The sequence below is a fragment of the Arvicanthis niloticus genome, chromosome 2 (assembly GCF_011762505.2).
Source record: "Arvicanthis niloticus isolate mArvNil1 chromosome 2, mArvNil1.pat.X, whole genome shotgun sequence".
Lineage (NCBI taxonomy): Eukaryota > Metazoa > Chordata > Mammalia > Rodentia > Muridae > Arvicanthis > Arvicanthis niloticus.
Genome location: NC_047659.1, coordinates 67,519,567 through 67,538,436, shown reverse-complemented (window position 1 = coordinate 67,538,436; position 18,870 = coordinate 67,519,567). Strand labels below are relative to the sequence as shown.

At 42.1% G+C, this 18,870-nt stretch overlaps 1 protein-coding gene and 1 long non-coding RNA gene across 5 annotated transcripts in view; one reads left to right on the top strand and one right to left on the bottom strand.

Annotated features, from left to right (window-relative positions):
* Window positions 1-1,049: 1,049 nt before the first annotated feature.
* On the bottom strand, window positions 1,050-9,768 carry LOC143441372 (uncharacterized). The gene is made up of 2 exons (XR_013108708.1): window positions 9,509-9,768; window positions 1,050-1,938 (listed from the first exon to the last, which is right to left on the bottom strand). It is a non-coding gene; the product is annotated as an uncharacterized LOC143441372 (long non-coding RNA).
* The window catches only part of Alkbh3 (alkB homolog 3, alpha-ketoglutarate dependent dioxygenase), a 32,437-nt gene continuing 23,120 nt past the window's right edge, over window positions 9,554-18,870 (top strand). The window contains exons 1-6 of one of the 4 annotated variants that reach the window (XM_034496236.1): window positions 9,554-9,976; window positions 11,890-12,036; window positions 12,349-12,452; window positions 13,657-13,691; window positions 15,830-15,877; window positions 17,491-17,594. In XM_034496236.1, coding sequence (XP_034352127.1) covers window positions 11,958-12,036; window positions 12,349-12,452; window positions 13,657-13,691; window positions 15,830-15,877; window positions 17,491-17,594 — 370 coding nt within the window. In that variant the 5' untranslated portion in view covers window positions 9,554-9,976; window positions 11,890-11,957. Of the gene's footprint in view, window positions 9,977-10,019; window positions 10,420-11,889; window positions 12,037-12,348; window positions 12,453-13,656; window positions 13,692-15,829; window positions 15,878-17,490; window positions 17,595-18,870 lie in introns of those variants that run through there. The other 3 variants (XM_076929322.1, XM_076929321.1, XM_034496235.2) reach the window with 3 other exon arrangements.

The following is an 18,870-nucleotide window of genomic DNA, read 5'->3' as shown; positions in this document are numbered from 1 at the left end:
CATCAATCTCCCCAACTGATAATATGCATTTTTATCAGATCCCCTGGTGCGGATGGTTTTCCAGCCACATGTGGAGAAACTGTGGCTTCAAAGAAAGGTCAAGACAGGAAGTAAAATATCTTACCAGAGGACAGTCACAGTGAAGAGAGAAATGGCAAGCTACATAAAGTGAAAGGCCAAGGGAACTTAGGGCCCCAGCCACAGACAAGATAGTTACTTGCAATAGCCAGCTCTGGTCCAGACACTTACTAATCATTTCTTCCAATTCTGAGACCAAGTTCATTGTCACAGTCAACACTGAAACAGAAGGTAGAAGCCACATACACTAGACAGAACAGTAAAATTAGAGAATTATTTTTCAGGGATTGGGAAGTGTAGCTCAGTCAGTAGAGCAAGCCCTGGGATTCATCCCAAGCATCACATAAACTGGCATGTGCAAATATTGTTAGCACTATGAAGGTAGAAGCAGGTGGGTCAGAAATTCAAGGTCATCCTGGGCTATACAGTGAGTTCCAAAGCCTTGGTTATATGAATCTGTATTGACACCAGAAGCATTAACCATAGTAGGGGTTACTGACAAGGCTGACAGAGAAGCTCTCTGGACACAGGAAGAGCACACAGGACTGAAGTAGGCAGAACAGACCAGGCTTCTGCTCTGGTTTCTGGGATGAAGGCCTAAGACCCTGTGGAAATACTGTAGTCAGGTTTTGCTGGGTGGTACAGAAGTTTGATGAAGTTGAGCCCTGGAAATGCATTGTGGTACTTGAGATGGTGTACATGGACAACTGATCCCCACAGAACCAGTTCAAGGAATGTACTGGTATGCCAGATTTGCCATAACAAATTACTACAGAAGGGAAGTTGAAACAAGAAAACTTAATTTCCAGAGACTAGAACAGGTACATGCTTCTTCCTCACTTTTTCCAGCTTCTGTAATTTTAAGTTGTGGCAGTCACAACATCCTCTGCCTCTGGCTTCCCATGGTATGCTGGTGAGTTTTTCTGTCAACTTGAAACAAGCTGGAGTCGTTTCAGAAGAGGGAAACTAAGTTGAGAAAATGCTTCGGTAAGATTGGCCTATGGGTAAGTTTGTGGGAAAACTGTCTTAGTTAGCAATTGATGTGGGATTGTCCAGCCCAGTGTGGACAGCCTCCAAGTTCTTGCTCTGACTTCCATTGATGATGGACTGTGATGTGAAAATGTAATCAGAATAAACACTTCCCTCTTGCAGTTGTCTTTGGTCACTGTATTTTAGTGGCAACCTTAAGGCACCTTGCTTTCTCTCTTGTGTCTGGCTCCATTTTCTGGTTTACAGGGTCTCAATCCAACATTGTAGGTAAGGCATAGTTACTGAGGCACTCCTTCCTCAGTGGTACGAGCATGAATAGATGCTTGCTTACACCTCCGAAGCCATGAGTAGAGAGCTAGAGCAGACTTGGAGGTGGGAATAACCCTTAATGGCCCAACCCCAGTGGTCTGTGTCTCCCAGCCAGGAATCACTTCCCAAAGGACTCACAGCTTCTCAAGCAGTACCCTGAACAGAAACCATTTATTCAAACACAAGAACTTCTGGTCAGGACTTTCAAACCATAATAAGCCTCTTCTCCCTTCAGGCCCCTCTACTAATGAAGCTGAATCCTGGGTCAGGCAGTAGGGAGGACTGAAGTGTGCACACAGGACAGTGAATGGTAGTTCTGGAGCTGAGAGGCAAAGAGTTGGCAGCTGGCACAGCCCCTTTCTCAGTTGACACTGCCTTCTGCACACATTCTTATCTATGTAGAGCGGTGTAACTCCATTTCCACATAGCAAGACAGAGGTGACTTTCATGTAACTGGTGGAGTTCTCATCATTTCTCCATGAATAAAATGAAATTCCAGAACTCGGTCTACTGCTTTGTTATGACTTCCCAGCTCAACGGCCCCATTGAGTAATCTGTTAACTAAGAACCAAGATTGTAGAAGTAACCTCCAGAAACACACACATGCACACACACACACACACACACACAGACACACACTCATGCACATACAGTGGCTATCATACACAGAAAGGCAATGGGCACACATAACATATATAATCAAGGAGAACTCAGGTGAGGCTGGAGCATTCATTCCTGCTGTTATCTATCAAACCAGAGTCTACATTTATGGCTAAGTATTCTGCTGTCCATATTTCCCTTGCCTTTAGCCAAGAACCTTTCTTTTATTAGCGGAATGACCCAGATCGTCATTCCTAAAGATGCAAATTATTATTTATACTCTGTTGTCACTGTTGCTGGTGCTGTTGTTTTCTTGTTCCACTTGCTGTGGACATGAAGTTATTGCTTCCATTATATGGCAGCAACTCAAATATCCCTTTGGTAATTGGGACCAGTCACCCCAGATGAAAGAACAAAGCTTTCCCTCACATTTTGGTAAAGATCCCAAGAGGTCTAGATGGAAGTCTTATATCCCAATTCAATGGGAATATTGTTTTACTCCCATACAGCAGTACTTTCTTTCAGATAGCCCAATGATTTTCAGGTAGTGGGGATTAAATTCTATGGGCTTGAGCCCACTGATGTATTTCCTTTGCTATGAAGTGACTTCCTTGATCAGGAGCTGTAAATATCCTTGGGGATGCCATTGGTGAATAAGACATTTGGAAGTCCGCAGATGGTGTTGCTGACCAAAGCAGTATGGGCCAGGAAGATATCCAGAGTGTGTTTACACTCCAGTGAGAATGAGCCTCTACCATTTCCAGGATGGAAATGGGCCATGTAATCATTCTGTCACCAAGTGACTTGGTGGCTGCCTGAGGCATGGTGACATATGGAAGACTCCATAACAGGCCACAGCATTTGCAGATTGGGTTTGGAATGATAGCACTAGCCAGTTCATCTTTGGCAGGGGGAATTCATGACACCAAGTCCATACATACCTTCCATTCCTTCCATAGTGTCTATGTTTTGGCAACCAATTGGGCATGGCCCCCCACTCCTCAGAAGAGGCTACCACTGATTGAGCATGTCACTGTGTCTAGTGATTGTAAAAACCTGCTGTGTAGGGGGTGGGAGTACCTTTGTTGAACATTCATACTGGACACAAACTTCTTCAGTATTTGTCTACCCACTTTCCTTTTCCCCAGACTTCCTTGTCACAAGACTTCCCATTCTTGATCAAGTGTCTGACTATCCAGAAACCCAATATCCTCTCTTCATGATTCGGTAGAGCAATCTCTCAGCACAGAGTGAGCAGCCAATAATGGTTTAAATGGGAATGAGTTAGCCATCGTCATCCAATTCTTCCAAGTCTTTGATGGTAGCTAGAGCAGATTAGACACCTTTCTGAGTCTACTGTGAGTCAAACTTGAGCTGTGGTTCCAGGTCTCACATAAGCACTATAGACTCTCACTTTGACTAACTTTACTTTTACCAATGGACCACAGTGGAGTTCTAGGTTCTAAGGAAATCGCTTTAATTTTTTGTTTTTAAAAGTGTGTGTGTGTGTGTGTGTGTGTGTGTGTGTGTGTGTGTGTGGTCAGTGAGTGTGGAGGTGTATATGTGGAGGTCAGAAGACAACCTTGTGGAGATGTTCTATCCTTCCACCTTTCCATTGGTTTTGGGGATTGAACTCAGGTCATCAATCTTGTATAGCAAGTACTTTTCCCAGTCACCCATATTGATGGACAAAGCTTCAGTTCTGAGTCCATGTTCAGTAATCCTTAAAATGTGTGGAATTTAATTTTTCAAAATGTGACCATTCTACTAACTGGCTATAATTTCTTAGATCAATTTACAGTATATATTTGTGTCCACAATTTAGGATTCATCCTCAAGCAGATCTGGCCTCTTCAATCAAGAGGTTGGACATGTGATTACTTAAGTCTAGAAACTACATGACAGACCACCTCTGTTAACTTGACAACTGAGGCCAGGCTTTTGCCTGCTAGACCTAGAAGTTGTTTGTTTCAACTAACATCATAATTGAGCAAATACTGCTGGCTTCCGTGCATGGAAACAACTAGCTGAGTTCACACTGGATCAAAGAACAAGGGCTTGGACCCATCACTGTTAATATCCCTATAGCATTCTACCTGCTGGACAAGATGCCAAAGAATGAAAACATGAACAGTGGAAGAAAATGAATAAAACCATTCAAGATCTGAAAATGGAAATGGAACCAATAAAGAAAATCCAAATGGAGGGAAATCTGGAAATTTATGATCAGAGAAATGAAAAATTTGGGAACTCAAACAAGAACCACAGAAGAGATTGTGAAAGACACTATATACTCATCAAAGGAAAAATCCATCAGAAGGACATTTCAGTTCTTAACATCTATGCTCCAAATACAAGGGCACCCAAGTTTGTAAAAGAAACACTACTAGAACTTATATCACATCGAACCTTACACAGTGATAGTGGGAAACTTCAATACCCAACTCTTGCCAGTAGACAGGTTATCCAGACAAAAACTGAACAGACATTTGTGGAACTAAATAAGGTTACAAGCCAAATATGCCTAACATGTTTACAGAGCATTCCATCCAAACACAAAAGAATATAACTTCTCAGAAAGTCATGGGACTTGCTCTCAAATTGACCACCACATACAAAGCAAGTCTCATAGATACAAGAAAATTGAAATAACCTTTTATCTGACCACAACAGATTAAAGCTAGATATCAACAAGAGAAACAACAGAAAACTTACAAACTCATGAGAACTGAAGAACTCTCTATTGAATGAAAAATAGGTCAAGAAAGAAATTAAAGATTTCTAGAATTGAGTGAAAATGAATGCACAACATACCCCAACTTACGGGACACAATGAAAGCTGTTCTAAGATGAAAGTTCATAGCACTAAATGGCTATATCTATATAATTATCTATATGTAATTGGCAAGATCTCACACTAGCAACTTAACACAACTAAAAGCTATAGAACAAAAAGAAGAAAGCACTCTCAAAAGGAGTAGACATCAAGATATAATCAAACTCGGAGCTGAAATCAATAATATAGAAAAACAACAACAAAAAACAAAAATAATCAATAAAACATAGAGTTGATTCTTTGAGAAAATCGATAAGATCAACAGATGCTTCTCCAAATTAACTAAAAGGTAGAGAAAGAAGACCTATAATCCACTAAATTTGAAAATCTTAAAGAAATAGGTAATTTTCTTGATACATACCACTTATCTAAGTTAGGTCAAGATCAGATAAGGAATTTAAACAGACTTATAAACCTTAGTAAAATACAGATTCAGTCATTCAAAGTCCCCCCCAAAAAAAAAAAAACCAACCAACCAAACAAGCCCAGGGCAAGATTTAGCACAGAAATCTACCAGACTTTCAAAGAAGAGTTAATGCCAGTACTCCTCAAATTACTCCACAACATAGAAACAGAAAGTACATTGCCCAATTTATTTTCCAAGGCCACAGTTACCCTGATACCCAAACCACATAAAGACCCAACGAAGAAAGAGAATTACAGACTAATTTCCTTTATGAACCTAGGTACAAAACTACTTGCAAACAGAATCCAAGAACACATCAAAGATGATCACCCACCATTATCAAGTAAGCTTCATCCAAGAGATTCATGGATGGTTCAACATACATAAATTGATAAATGTAATCCACCACATAAGCGAAGTCAACGACAAAACAATTCTCATCTTATTAGATGCAGAAAGGTCCTTTGACAAAATCCAACACTCCTTCATTACAAAAGTCTCAGAGATAGTAGGGATGCAAAGGATGGACCTCAGCACAATAAAGGCAATCCTCATCAAAATTCTAACAGGATGTTTCACAGATCTTAAAGTGACAATTTTTAACGTCATGTGGAAACACACACACACACCAGGATAGCTAAAACCAATCCTGAACAAAGAAAGAGCTGCTTGATTTCAAGTTGTACTAAAAAGCTTTAGTAATAAAAACAGCATGGTATTGGCATAAAAACAGACATGAACAATTAAATCAAATTGAAAGACCTAGACATATATCTACAGACCCATGGACACCAGATTTTTTTTATAAAGATGCCAGAAATACACACTAGAAAAAAGAATATCTCCAACAAATGGTGCCTGTCAAACTTGATGGCTGCACATAAAAGAATCCAAATAGATCCACACTTCTCACTCTGCACAAAACCCAAGTCCAAATAGATTAAAAAAAAAAAAAACCCTCTACATAAAAATAAACACACTGAACCTTGTAGGAGAGAAAGACGGGAATAACCTTGAAGTCATTGGCACAGGAAAAGACTTTATGAACTTTATGAATATCATTAGCACAGGCACTAAGATCAACAGTTAATAAATGGGACCTCATGAAACTGAGAAGCTCCTGCATGCCAAAGGACACCATCATTCAGACAAAGTAGCATCTTATAGAATGGGAAAATATTTTAACCAAGTCCACATCCAATAAAGTGCTAATATCCAACATATATAAAGAACTCAAGAAACTAGATAACAAGAAAACAAATAACCCAGTTAAAAATGGGGTGCAGATCTAAAAGGAGAATTCTCAATAGAGAAAACTCAAATGGCTGGAAAGCACTTTTTAAAATGTTCAACATCCTTATCTATCAGGGAAATTCAAATTAAGACTACTTTGAGATTTCATCTTAAACCTGTCAGATGGCTAAATATCAACAACCCTATGTTCCAGTGTCTTTGGTACAGAAGAGTACTCTGCAGACTATCAAAGGAAAAAACATAAACACCAAGCCAGTCACAAACTCATTTTTTTTCTACAATACTGTATTGCCTGCAAGATATACGAGGGCAATTATGGTGCAAAGCTTGTAGGAGTAAGCCTCCAATAACTGACTGACTTAAGGCCCACTCCAGAAGATGGAACTAAGAACCTGAGGCTCAATAGTGCCAAGACCTAGGATAAAACCAAATAATACTGGTCTAAACATAGAAAATAGTGATAAAATGACTCCTAATGATACTCTGCTATACTCACAGATCAGTTCCTTATTTGCCCATCATCAGAGAAGCTTCCTCTGCAGCAGATGGGAACAAATAAAGAGACCCACAGCCGGACATTATGAAGAGTGGGGAACTTTAGAACACTAAGCCCTAAATCAGATGTCTTCATCAAATCCCTTCCCGAAGGAAACCCTGTGGAGGAGGAGGTAGAAAGAGATTAAGAACCAGAAGAGGTGGAGGACACCAAGGCCCTCTAGCTCACATGAAGTCTCGGAGGCTGTCGCAGCAAGCACAGGGCCTGCTTGCATCTGCACCAGGTCCTCTGCACATACATTATGGCTTCGAGTTTAGTGTTATTATGATATTCCTGACTGTGAATCAGTGGATCTCTGATTCTTGTGCCTTCTCTTAGGCTCTTTTCCTTCTGTTGGATTTTCTTGTTCAACTTTGATCTGATACTTTTTTGTTTTATAATATTTTCTTGTGTTAAATCATTTGTTAAATAAATGAGTGAATAAAACCCTAGCTATCAGCAGGGTAAAGCTTAACAATGGAACTGTCATTTATCTCTGCTGGGAGAGGGAAAGTCAGCTTTCCCCAGTGGAGTGACAGTGGGTCTATCAGCCAGGCAGGGCAGGCATCTTGTTCAGGAACAGTCAAACAACATATAGTGGACCCATGTAGGGTTTTTTGTTTGTTTGTTTATTTTTATTTGGTTACAGTTGGGCAGTAGGTTTTTGTTTGTATTTGGGGGGGGGTGTTTTATTTGGTTTTCTTGGTTTTGGGAATTGTATTGGGTTTTTGTTTTTTGAGAAAGAACTTAATGTTGGGTGGGAAGAGATGAGGAAAGGATGAGGGAAGGACTTGGGAGAATGGAAGAATATGATCAAAATATATTTACATTTAAAAGTGTTTTAAATAATAAAAATATTATAAAAAATTTTTAAAAAGTGCCGGGCAGTGGTAGCGCACGCCTTTGATCCCAGCACTTGGGAGGCAGAGGCAGGCAGATTTCTGAGTTCGAGGCCAGCCTGATCTACAGAGTGAGTTCCAGGACAGCCAGGGCTACACAGAAAAACCCTGTCTTGAAAAAAAAGCAAAACAAAAAACAAACAAACAAAAAAAGAAAAAGTGCTGTGATTTCAGATGCCAGCGGGTCATGAGCCTTCTGTCGGAGGCTCACTAGATGCTAACCACTACTTTTAGGAACACTTCATTCCAGGCATCTCTATTGCTGTTCCGAGCTATAATCACCAAAACAAAAGAAATAACACCCTCTAGGAGATGTATCAAATTTTCCTGAGCCCAAAGCAGACATCGAAAGATTACTAGGTGATGGAGAAAAAAGTAAAAATTACAGTCCAGCTCACTCTCTTTTCAGTCCTGGGATAAATCATTTTTCTTTCAATGTCACAAAATGTAACAAAAAATAGATGCTGTGAAAAATGAACTGGACAGTGGCAGCAATATCGGTACCTTGGTTAGGAACTTTGAGCTTACTACAGCCGAATGCTATTTAGGATCAATACCAGGGGAATTGGGATTGCCTCCTGGAGTTGTTAGTTACTAAGAAGGGCTCAAATGGAAGGATAAGGACAATTTTATTAGTTTAAAACTAATAAAACACACCAAATATCTGAGGACAGGTAAACTGTCGGCAGCTGCCCCGAGGAAGAGAATGGGGGATGGGGGATGCTGTTTAAGTGGGCATGGAGGTCAGACACTGAGTAGACTAGCAGCCATCATGAAAGAGAGGGAAGTGTCAGAGAAAGAGTAAGGAAACACAGAATGTTGGCGGAAGCCTGAGGTGTTAAGAGAAGCATGCTTACAGCAGAGGCAGCAAGAAATGTAAGCTATGGTCTTTTGTTGTTTTCCTAGATAATTCAGAAAAGCAGGAAGACTTAGACCAGCATGGCAGTGCTCCATAAGAGACGGAGCTAGAGGGTTGGAATCAGAGAAGCAAAGTACAGTATCTCATTAAAGGACTAATTAGTCCACTTATCTTTTTAGTGTTGCTTAAGGTAAGTAAGCCTACGTTCCTAGGGGTAATCATTTGGCCAGGTGATTGACCCAGACCAAGAGCAATGCCAGGTCTCCACTCAGGATGCTGATTCTATTCTTTTGACCAGAAGGGGATTTTTCTTAAAGAGCCTTTATTGGTACCCTGACAGTATCAAGCTTATTAGAAAGATTTCCACAATGATCATGTTTTGGTAAATTTTAGAGAATAACTTGCAGAAAAGAGTTGACTCAGTGCCACAGTTAGAATTGTCAAATTATAAGAGACATAGCTTAACCTGACCTCTTTAGATGCTTGTCAAGAGGTCAGATGGGTGAGAAGACACTTTGAGCTGTTGTGAATTATTAGATTTATATAGTGTTCCAGAGATTGTTATCTCATTTAATCCCACTTAACAGGAGCTATGACCACTTAAAAAGTAAGGAGAGCACTTGTAGACTCAAGTAAAGTTTCCTTAGCACCGAGGAGCGCAGACAAATAAGGCATGCTCTCATGTCCCACTGTAAACACAGTGTAGAAAAGACAAGCACGCTACGTTGAGAATAAAGCGCACCTTAGACTCTTCCTGGTTTTCAAGGTTACAAGCGAATTCTATAGCAGAACACAGCATGGCCAAGTCCTCCTTACTCCTGGGAGAGTGCGGTTGCCCTTTGCACAAGATTCCAAAAATGGCAGCACTAGTTTCGGGAACTTAGGTCCTGAAGACCTAGGCCTAGGAGGCTCATCTTCATTCCTACCTCCGCCTCACCAGGGCTGCAGCAGCCCCGGATTCCTGTCCCCAGTTCCGACCTTATTCCCTTCAACATCTCGACTCGGCCCTTTAGGCGCCAGGGATGCGGGGTGACCCGGACTCCGGGCTACCCACAGGAAGCGGTGGCACTGTGTAACATAAGAGGAAGTACGTGTAACGGAGGCCGGTGGGAGGGCGTTGCAGGAGTTGGTGCTTCACTCTGAAGGTTCCCCAACGTCTGCACAGCTGAGCCGGTTCGGAGCGTCGGGAACTTTCCTCGGGCCCAGCCAGGTTGGTCCGGTGCGCCCAGCTCCTGGCTTGCTGGCTGAGACCCGGTTCGGGCGTGTGAGGACTGCCCGAGGGTCCGTTCCTGGGCCACCGACTGTAAGGGAATCGGTCTAAATTAGGAAAGGAACCCAGCCTTACCCATTACTAGGCTGTCAGCCATTTACCTCAACCTTGAGGGCCGGACTGCCGCCTCTGCCGGAAGGAGAGGCTGGAGTTCAGATGGTGGCGTCAGCGGCCACAGGGTTTGCAGGTGGCACTGGGACAGATCTGCGTTTCAAGCAAGTTCCCGCTACCGCCAGAGCCCTTGTTCTTTTTAAGGTTTTCAGTTCCAGGGTGGTGGGACCTTGGTTAGTACATAAGTTCCGGGACTGTGCGAACTGACTAAGTCTCAGACAACACTCTGGAATTTTTATTCTCACCCGTTGCCTTAGACAAGTCTCATCAAGGTGAGCGGGTCAGAGGCCTTCGTTGACCACCGCTAGTCTTATGCCTTTAGGACCTAAGAGAATATGATACACGGGGGGCTTCCTTCACACATTTCATAAGCCTGGAGAGTTGGATTTGATTGTGTTATTAACTCTTTGGGTCAATTGATAGCTTCTGTAAGTCCCTACCTGATAAATGGTAAGCCCTGATAGGTTGTCGGTGATGAGACGGGGTCTCAGTGTTTAGCTTAGGCCTCCTGAATGGTGGGATTAGTGGTGTGTGCTGGTAAGCCATAGTTTCTGTCTCATAAGGAAATGTAAGCAGAGCCCTGATCTGCTCTATTGGATCAGAAGGTCTAGGAGATGGGGCCTAGGAATCAGTGGTGCAAGCAGTAACATGAGTGGGCTGTCTTTGGGAACTGGAAACTTTCCTAGACCCATAAAGAAGTGGCTCATAGATTCAGAACGTGTGGCCTGACCCTTCTGAATTCTTTATTTGCTACAGGGTACACTTTGGGCAAAAATGGGGGGTGGGGGTTGATTAGCCCAAGACTGGAACCTGATAAGAGTTAAACTTTTCATCATATTGATTTCCTGAGTGACTTTCTAAGTCACTAAACCTTCTAATCCCTATACATGTTAGCACATCTTACCCTTTGCTGCTTGTTATAAACATAGAAATGGAATCTTTCCTAATTCATAATTTTAAAAGTGATACATAGATATTTTAGATTTTCATTTCAAACTTAATTTTAAAGTTGACAAATTATTGTTTCTATTTATGGGATAACTATGACATTTGGATATATGCTTTCAATATAGAATGAGTGCATCAAAGTAATACATCTCTTATCTCACATACCTTTTTTATGATGGAAATATTTAAAATCTACTCTTAGTAACTGAACTAGCCAGTGATTTGGCATTTATGATCATTGTTTTGTGCAGGAGGTCAGTAAAACTTATTGTTGTCCAAGGGAAACTCTGTACTTTGAATCCACATGCCCTTCCCCCTTAGCTCCCTTCCCTAGTCACAAGCAACCACATTCCACGCTTAGGGTCCAACTTTCTTAAGTTTTTATGTGTGAGGTCACGTAGCATTTGTCTCTCTGTGCTTCTCTTACCTCATGTGGCCAAAGCTTCTAGGGAAGTTCCATGCGGCCAGTGGTAAGTAGCAATGCACTGGGAAACCTGATCTTGGCCTATTTTTTGATATGTTGTGAACAATGGGAACGTTACAGATGCACGTGTTCTGCCCTTGAGACTAATATGAATAGGTTTCTGGTAGACTACCTGTGGTGAAAGGGCTTGATAGCCAGTAGTCCACATGATCCAGCCCTTGACAGAGATGTAGTAAGGACAGTTGACTTTATGGAGAAGCTCTGGTTGTTGTTGTTGAACCATCTCTTCTGATTGTATTAAAGGCTATACTTACCCTTTAATAGGCCAGGCACTCACTGCCTTTAATAAAACACCTTGTTTTGAAAACAGGTACCCATCCCATGGTCTGAATGGGGAATGAAATCTGAAATCTCAGAACAGAACGCTATTTCTTCACCATGGAGGACAAGAGACAGCGAGCCCGAGTGCAGGGAGCCTGGGCTACACCTACCAAGAGCCAGTCTGCCGCTCAGCCAGGCAAGAAGCTGCAGGGACCGTGTGTGTGGATATACACAGCTGCCACCCTCTTTTGTTTATATGCTTCGCTTTATCATGAACTCCCACTTGAGTTGTTAACAGTTTTTCTGTAAATGTGACTGCCGTTCTGTCTGATCTGTGGATGGTGAGCTAAGGGTTCAAACTTGGTTTGTCCTGTTTAGTATTTAGTGAGTACCTCAGCGAGAGTGGATCAGGGCTGTTTGTTGTCTTTGCCTATTACATTTTGAGGCCATAAGTCATCTTCAAGGAGTTTGTATCGGCTCTTGTTGAGACTGTTCTCTCCTATTTCAGCTACTCCTGCTAGGAACCGTCCTTCCCAAACACCAGGGCCAGCCTGGAGGGGCAAGGAACAGCAGCTATGTGACCGACGGTTTGTGTTCAAAGAACCTCAGCTGGTAAATCACGGTTTCTTCTTCGGTGGTAACAAAGGTGTGCCTACAAAAGCTCTGTTTCTGAGCAGGTACTCCAATAGTGGCTGAATAAATTCACTTGTGAGTAGCAGAACAAAGGACTCTAGTAATAGTGAAATGTGGAATATTTCAGTTATCTTGTATGCCTGAGGATATTTGTATTCTGCCCCCATTTATTATATGGCCATATCTCCCTCCAAACCCCCCACCTTTATTTTTTTTGTCGAGGAAGCTCTACTTAAGCCATGACTACCAGCTGAAGGCCTTGTGTGGGCTAGCTAAGGTCTGACAGTTCTATAATGATGCTCTCTTTAGAGCTCTTACAGAATCTTTGTGAAATTTCAGTTATTGTAGCAAAATGCCTGATTTTTAGCCACCCCAGGGGCATGTAAAAAATAGAAGATTCCACTTTGGGGGGACAGGAGTGTTGCAGGGCTGGAGATTTAGCCCAGTCTTATTTTATTTTCATGTGTGTGTTATGCAAATGCATGTTCACAGAATGGGTGCACATGTGTATGTGCCTGCAGAAGTGTGTACATGTGTATGCAGAGGCCAGAGGGTGGCATCAGGTATCTTCTTCAATCAATCCCCACCTTACATTTAACCAGATTATTTCAGTTGAATCATAGAACTTTGCAGTTCAGATGGTCTAACCAGCCAGTTTGTCCTGAGAGTTCCCTGTCTCTACCTCCTGAACTCTGCTGTTGCAGATTAAGCATCTGTGCTCACTCAGCATTTATGTGGATGTGAGGACTTGAATTTAGCCCCTCATGCTTTTGTAACAACCGAGCCATCTTCTCAGCTCTCACTTAAAAAAATAATAATAATATGGGAAAAAGTTTAAAAATTAGGCATCTTGGTATAGTAATGATCATATACATATCAGAACTCCTCTTAGAATATATCTTCCACTTTTAAAACATCTCCTTTATTAATAAAAGGGATTTTGCACTGTTTCTGGCCAACAGGAAAGTTGATTAGTTCTAATTATATCGCCTTTTCTGTCGGCTGGCCAGTGTGACATAGTTCTAGGAATTCAAGACACAAAGCTCAGTTGTGGGAGTGGAGGCGGGGCTGACAATATGATAGCTTAAACCTACCCAGCTTGTCTTGGCTCAAAATGAAAGGACAGGATCTTCTTAACCCTTGGAAGCCCTTCTGGAACTCAGGTCTACCTGTTTCCTTGCAGGTTGTCCGTACAGCCCCAGAACCCAGAGTGATTGAGTAAGTAAGCACTGTCCACAGTGAAGTGGATGCCTGGGATCATTCCCTCCACATCTTCCCATTTTAAAGAGAGCCAAGAACTAGATTTTTAGCTGGTATGAACAATCTTTGAACTTGGTCTTTTGAGGAGACCTTCTGGGTTTGCTGGGAGTATAGAAAACACACTAAGATCTCTGCACATTGAAGTTTGCCTCTGGGGTAGATTTCCTGGCCCTGTTTTACTGGTGTCTGTAAGAGTAAACTGAAAACAAACCAAAAAAAAGGCCTTTTCCTAAGTCACTGGACTTTGGCTTGATGAAAAGCCTGACAGCACCATTTCTCCAGCAGGCCTTATGAGAGCTGCAGTAACCTAGGTGACCCTCTAGCCCATCCGTTAAAACCGCAAGGTTGCTCCTGAGCAATTTAAGCGATGCTAAATGTTCCTCTCTTGTATTGATCTGAATGTTCTCCAAAGCTGGTGAGAGAAACTTTGGCTTCTTTTCTCCTGCCTCTCACTTTTCACCTGAAGTAAATAAATCATCAGTATGAGCTATCCTTTTATGCTAGCAATTAGCATCAGGTGGATGTTCTGCTCATACGCGGTCTATTATGCTATTTAGATATTGGCAGATGGTCTTGTACAAGAATTTGAAGCTAACACAGATGTTACCATAATCTTAAGAAATATCTAGTCTTCTCTTTGTGACAAGTTAGCTATTTAGCTAGTCCTGAGTTCTTTCCTTTTCCCTAGAGTTTGATTTCCTTGTCTATATGTTAAGGGTTTGTATTCTGATCACTTGAGCCCAGTCTAGGTCTATGTGCATAGTAGCTGTGCAGAATTGCCTCCATCACTGATAGAGTGAATGAGGCGGAAGGGAGAGGGGCTGCAATTAGACGTTTGCAACCTGAGGTAAGTCACAGCATCCACCCCAGTTCGTTCAGCCTTGCTGAATCTAAAGTTAACTGTCCCAGGCTTGGTTTGCCAGTTCCCAGAAATGTGCCCCATGTTTAAAGTGAGACAGTTTGTCTCACTTTGCTATACAGGTCAGTATATCTCATTAAAACAGAGTATTCAGACCTCGGGGCCTGTATAGATGGCTTTTGTAGAAATGTGGTCATTATGAAATATATGCTAGCTCTGCTCATTCAGCTGCCTAAGAGCCCAGCTCAAAGGTCATGCACCACTGACTAGAACCCTGGAGAGAGGGCAATAGGAAAACCTGTTAAAACAGTAAATGACCTGTCTTCGCTGTTGCTTTTCTGCACTGAATCTTTCCCTCGCATGTCTGTAGTTTTATACCTTTCCACATTTGAGTAAAAGTTCAGTGAACTTTTATCACTCATCCACTGTGTGCAGGCTGTGAGAATAAGCCACCCCTTGCCTCATAAGGCACCCACAGTCTAGGGAATAAAATAGTCATGTGAAGAACTTGTAATTCTGTATGGAAGATCTGATACTAGCCCAGGATGTGATGGGTGATGTTACTGGTACAGATTAATGGCCAAAGAAGGTCTAAAGGTAGGGCTAAGTGAGATTTTTGTAGGGGAGTCAGAAGTTTTCACTTGGCCATACTAGGAGGTGAGTCGGATAGGGGCTGCTGACTGGGAGGGAAGTAGTCCAGCATACAGAAACACAGGCTAGAAACACCTGTAGTGTTGTGTTAAGGGGGTGCGAGCAGTTATGCTGAGGATGGTGACACTGGGAGTTGGCGGAGGAGGGTCTCAGTCTCAGGGACCATGAGTGCAGTTATGGGGACACTGAAGGCTTTTTACTAAGGAAGAACTCACTAGACATATATCTTTGAAAGTAATGGAAACTCAAGGCTTTGAGATGTGCTTGCCACCTGGAGAGTACTCCAAACTCTCCTTTAGTGATAGATTTTGGGATCGAATCAGCCTAAATTCTGGGTGAAACCTACCCAGGTAGAATCAGAAGTTGCTTTCTCCCAGTTTTGTTTCATGGCCTGCACCTGTCAGGGTTCTGTTCCCAGCGCCATTAAGGACCCGCCACTATTTTGCTCCTTGTCTAGCTGTTACAGAGGGTGGAGCTTATGCCTCCCTCATAGTGTTTTCTGTAGGAAATGGATTCTAGAGAAGGCAGAAAGGGGGTAGATTGTTTTTGCTTCCCACTAATATATGCATTTCCTCTGCCTCTTTAGCAGGGAGGGTGTGTATGAAATCAGCCTGTCACCAACAGGTGTGTCTAGGTAAGTGAATTCTCATTGGAACCTGACTGCAGTTACCATTTGAGTTATCATCTCTTTACACTTGTCTCATTAAGGAACAAGACTTGGGTAAAACTCCTTTTTACAAAGTATTTCTAGCATCAGAATATTTTCACAGCTTCTGCCAGTTACACAGACTGTTGTGACTGTAGTGTCTCATGAGGAAGCGAGGCCCAGAGAGATGGTCCTTTTTCTGCACCCACCACTCACAGTAATCAGTGCCACAGCTGGCTCTAGTCTTTTGTGAGTGCTTCATCATTGGTGCTACACTTCATGAACTATGTGTATATTCTATATGTAATAGTACATTGTCACATCAAGGAGAATTGTAGTATAGTTAAATCATATGTTAAGTATAGTCACTATTTAAAAATATTTTGAAAATATCTTAATACACAAATATATTATCACTGTAAACCAATGAGATATTTTTTTAAAAAAACATCAGAAATGACAAATGAACATTGCTTATAGGAGCGTTGCTAGATATGAAGCAACCTATAAAATTGGCTGGTGTGGCTGTTGTCTTAATCACCTCTGGAACCTCTCTGTCTTAGTTTGTTTTCTGTTGCTGTGATAAAGACCATGGCCAAAAGCAATGTGGGGAGGAAAGGGTCCATCTTACAACTCTCACGTCACAATCTATCACTGAAGGAACTCGGGCAGAAACAGAAGCAGAGCCCACAGAGGAATGCTACTCACTATGTCTGTGTTGGTGAACACCCCAGGACCATCTCACCGGGGTGGTGTTGCCCACAGCAGACCGGGCTCTCATCTCAAGCTTCAGTCAGTCCTTCAACTGAGATTCCTTCTTTCTAAATGACCCTGGTTTATGTCAAGTTGACAAAGATAAAAAAACAAAATCCCAACCAACTAACCAATCCAGACACTCCCCTTTAAAGCAAAATTTGATTGAGCACATCTTGTTTTAACTCAATAGCTTTTGATGACCTCTGGATCTTTTAAATAACATGCGCCTTCTGAGGACTTGATGCCGTCAAGACTGCTCAAGAGAGTGCAGGCTTCCAGAACTTTCCTTAGGAAATGGATACAAACTGGCTTTTTTCAGCTGAATCTGTGTCAGGATAAGGATATATTTATATTTAGTAAGATGAGACATCATTTGAGAATATTTATTTTGAAAGCCATAATGGCCTCTGTATTCTAATAGGTGTAGTTTTAAAAACTATCTTTTGGCCCCTGCGCTGCACTAGTTACTCTTTCTAGTGACAGCATGAAATGGATGGATGTCATCTTTGGGTTACATTTGTGGAAACCATTAAGTGCCTGCCCTTGGTTTTGAAGCCACACCATGCTAATCATTTCTGCCACTTGTCTCCTTGGCAGAATCTTGAATACTATTTGGAGAACTCTATAAAAGCCTCATGTATCCCTTGAACTTGTGTCTTTAGTGGTATCATGAAAAGAGTTTTTTTTTTTTTTTTTTTTTTTTTTTTTTATGTGACGATCACATGGGAGGAAGGTGATGAGATGATTCCGTCTCTTCTTTAGATCTAATCAACTGATCTAACAGTAGTTTCTCTAGTCCGCCCTTTCTGTGTATTTTATCTATTGATGGTTCTTTCTGCCTTAAGGGTGTGCTTATATCCTGGCTTTGTGGACTTGAAGGAAGCTGACTGGATCTTGGAGCGGCTTTGTCAGGATGTCCCCTGGAAACAGAGGATGGGCATCAGAGAGAGTAAGTAGGCCTCTGGGGTACAGTTGTTGCTGCCTAGTCCCCATTCAAATGTTTTTGAATTCCCTGTATCTGCTTAACACAGCTGGACTCAAACAGGTTAAAAAAAAAAAAAAAAAAACAGGACTCCCTAACGCACAGGAAGCAGTATGCCAGGCAGAAGCCTACAGAGGCTCAGAGGTCAGGGAGAGTGGACAAGAGAGATGCAAGACCTTAGAGGGCCAAGGAAGCCTCACTAGCTGAGCTGTGACTGGCATGCATCTCCCTTTCGCTTTAACTGCTTTCTCTAGCCAAGTTCCTTCTTCACAGAAGTTTCTAGAGCTTTCTTTTTTGCTAATCCATTTGGCACATATTTTTCTGAGGCCCTTTTTACTGACTTTGTGTTCTTTCCTTCCTTCCACTGGAGTCAGCCAGTCTCCTTCAGTCTCAGTGTCTGCTCCTTTGAGCTTGTAAAGGTACACCAGAATTGATTAGCTTCCTGTGATCTGCCCCTTACTGATGCTCTCCCAACACCAGCAATGCCTGCGATACCACACATGACCACTAGGAGGCACCTGTGCTGTGGCCTAGACTCAGTAGGACACGGAAAGAGTTTGAACTGCTTGTGAAGAGACAAAGTGTATGTAAATTGGCTTTTTAAAAAATTCGGGTGTCAGAACAGGAGCCACCCTTTTTAGGGAAGCCTTCTCCCAACTCTAGGAGTTTCTACAGTGTGGCTTTGCTTGCTTGCTTCAGCATGCCAAGTAGTTGTTAATTTTGAGCAAATTATACTTTAGTGACTGTAATTCTAGGTTTTCTTAGTACATAAATTATAAGATTCTTGTGTTAATTAAGTAAGTTAAAATAATGCATGATATCTGCTTAACAGAATGCTGGCTGGTGTGTGTGTGTGTGTGTGTGTGTGTGTGTGTGTGTGTATGTGTATGTGTTTGGCCTTTAATAAACATTGGCTTCCCCACTCCTCTTTTGGCAGTTCTAAGGTCAAGCCCAGGGTCTTGTGCAGGCTTAGCAAGCACTAGCACTGAGTCACATGGACCTGACCTGAGCTTGATCTGTTGTTTTTGTGACTGGTATCTGTTGAGGGGAGATAGTAACCCCGTAACCTCTCAAACAGTTTAGATAGCATGGCCTGTGACAGAAGCAGGCGTGTGGTACAGTGGTTCACACTTTTTAGATCAAAAGAGCATGCGTAGTGTTACTAGGACCCTGGGCTACCGGGTTTTCCTGCTTTCAAATGAATTATTGGTGCCACAGAGTCTTTTTTCATGAGGTCTAGGCT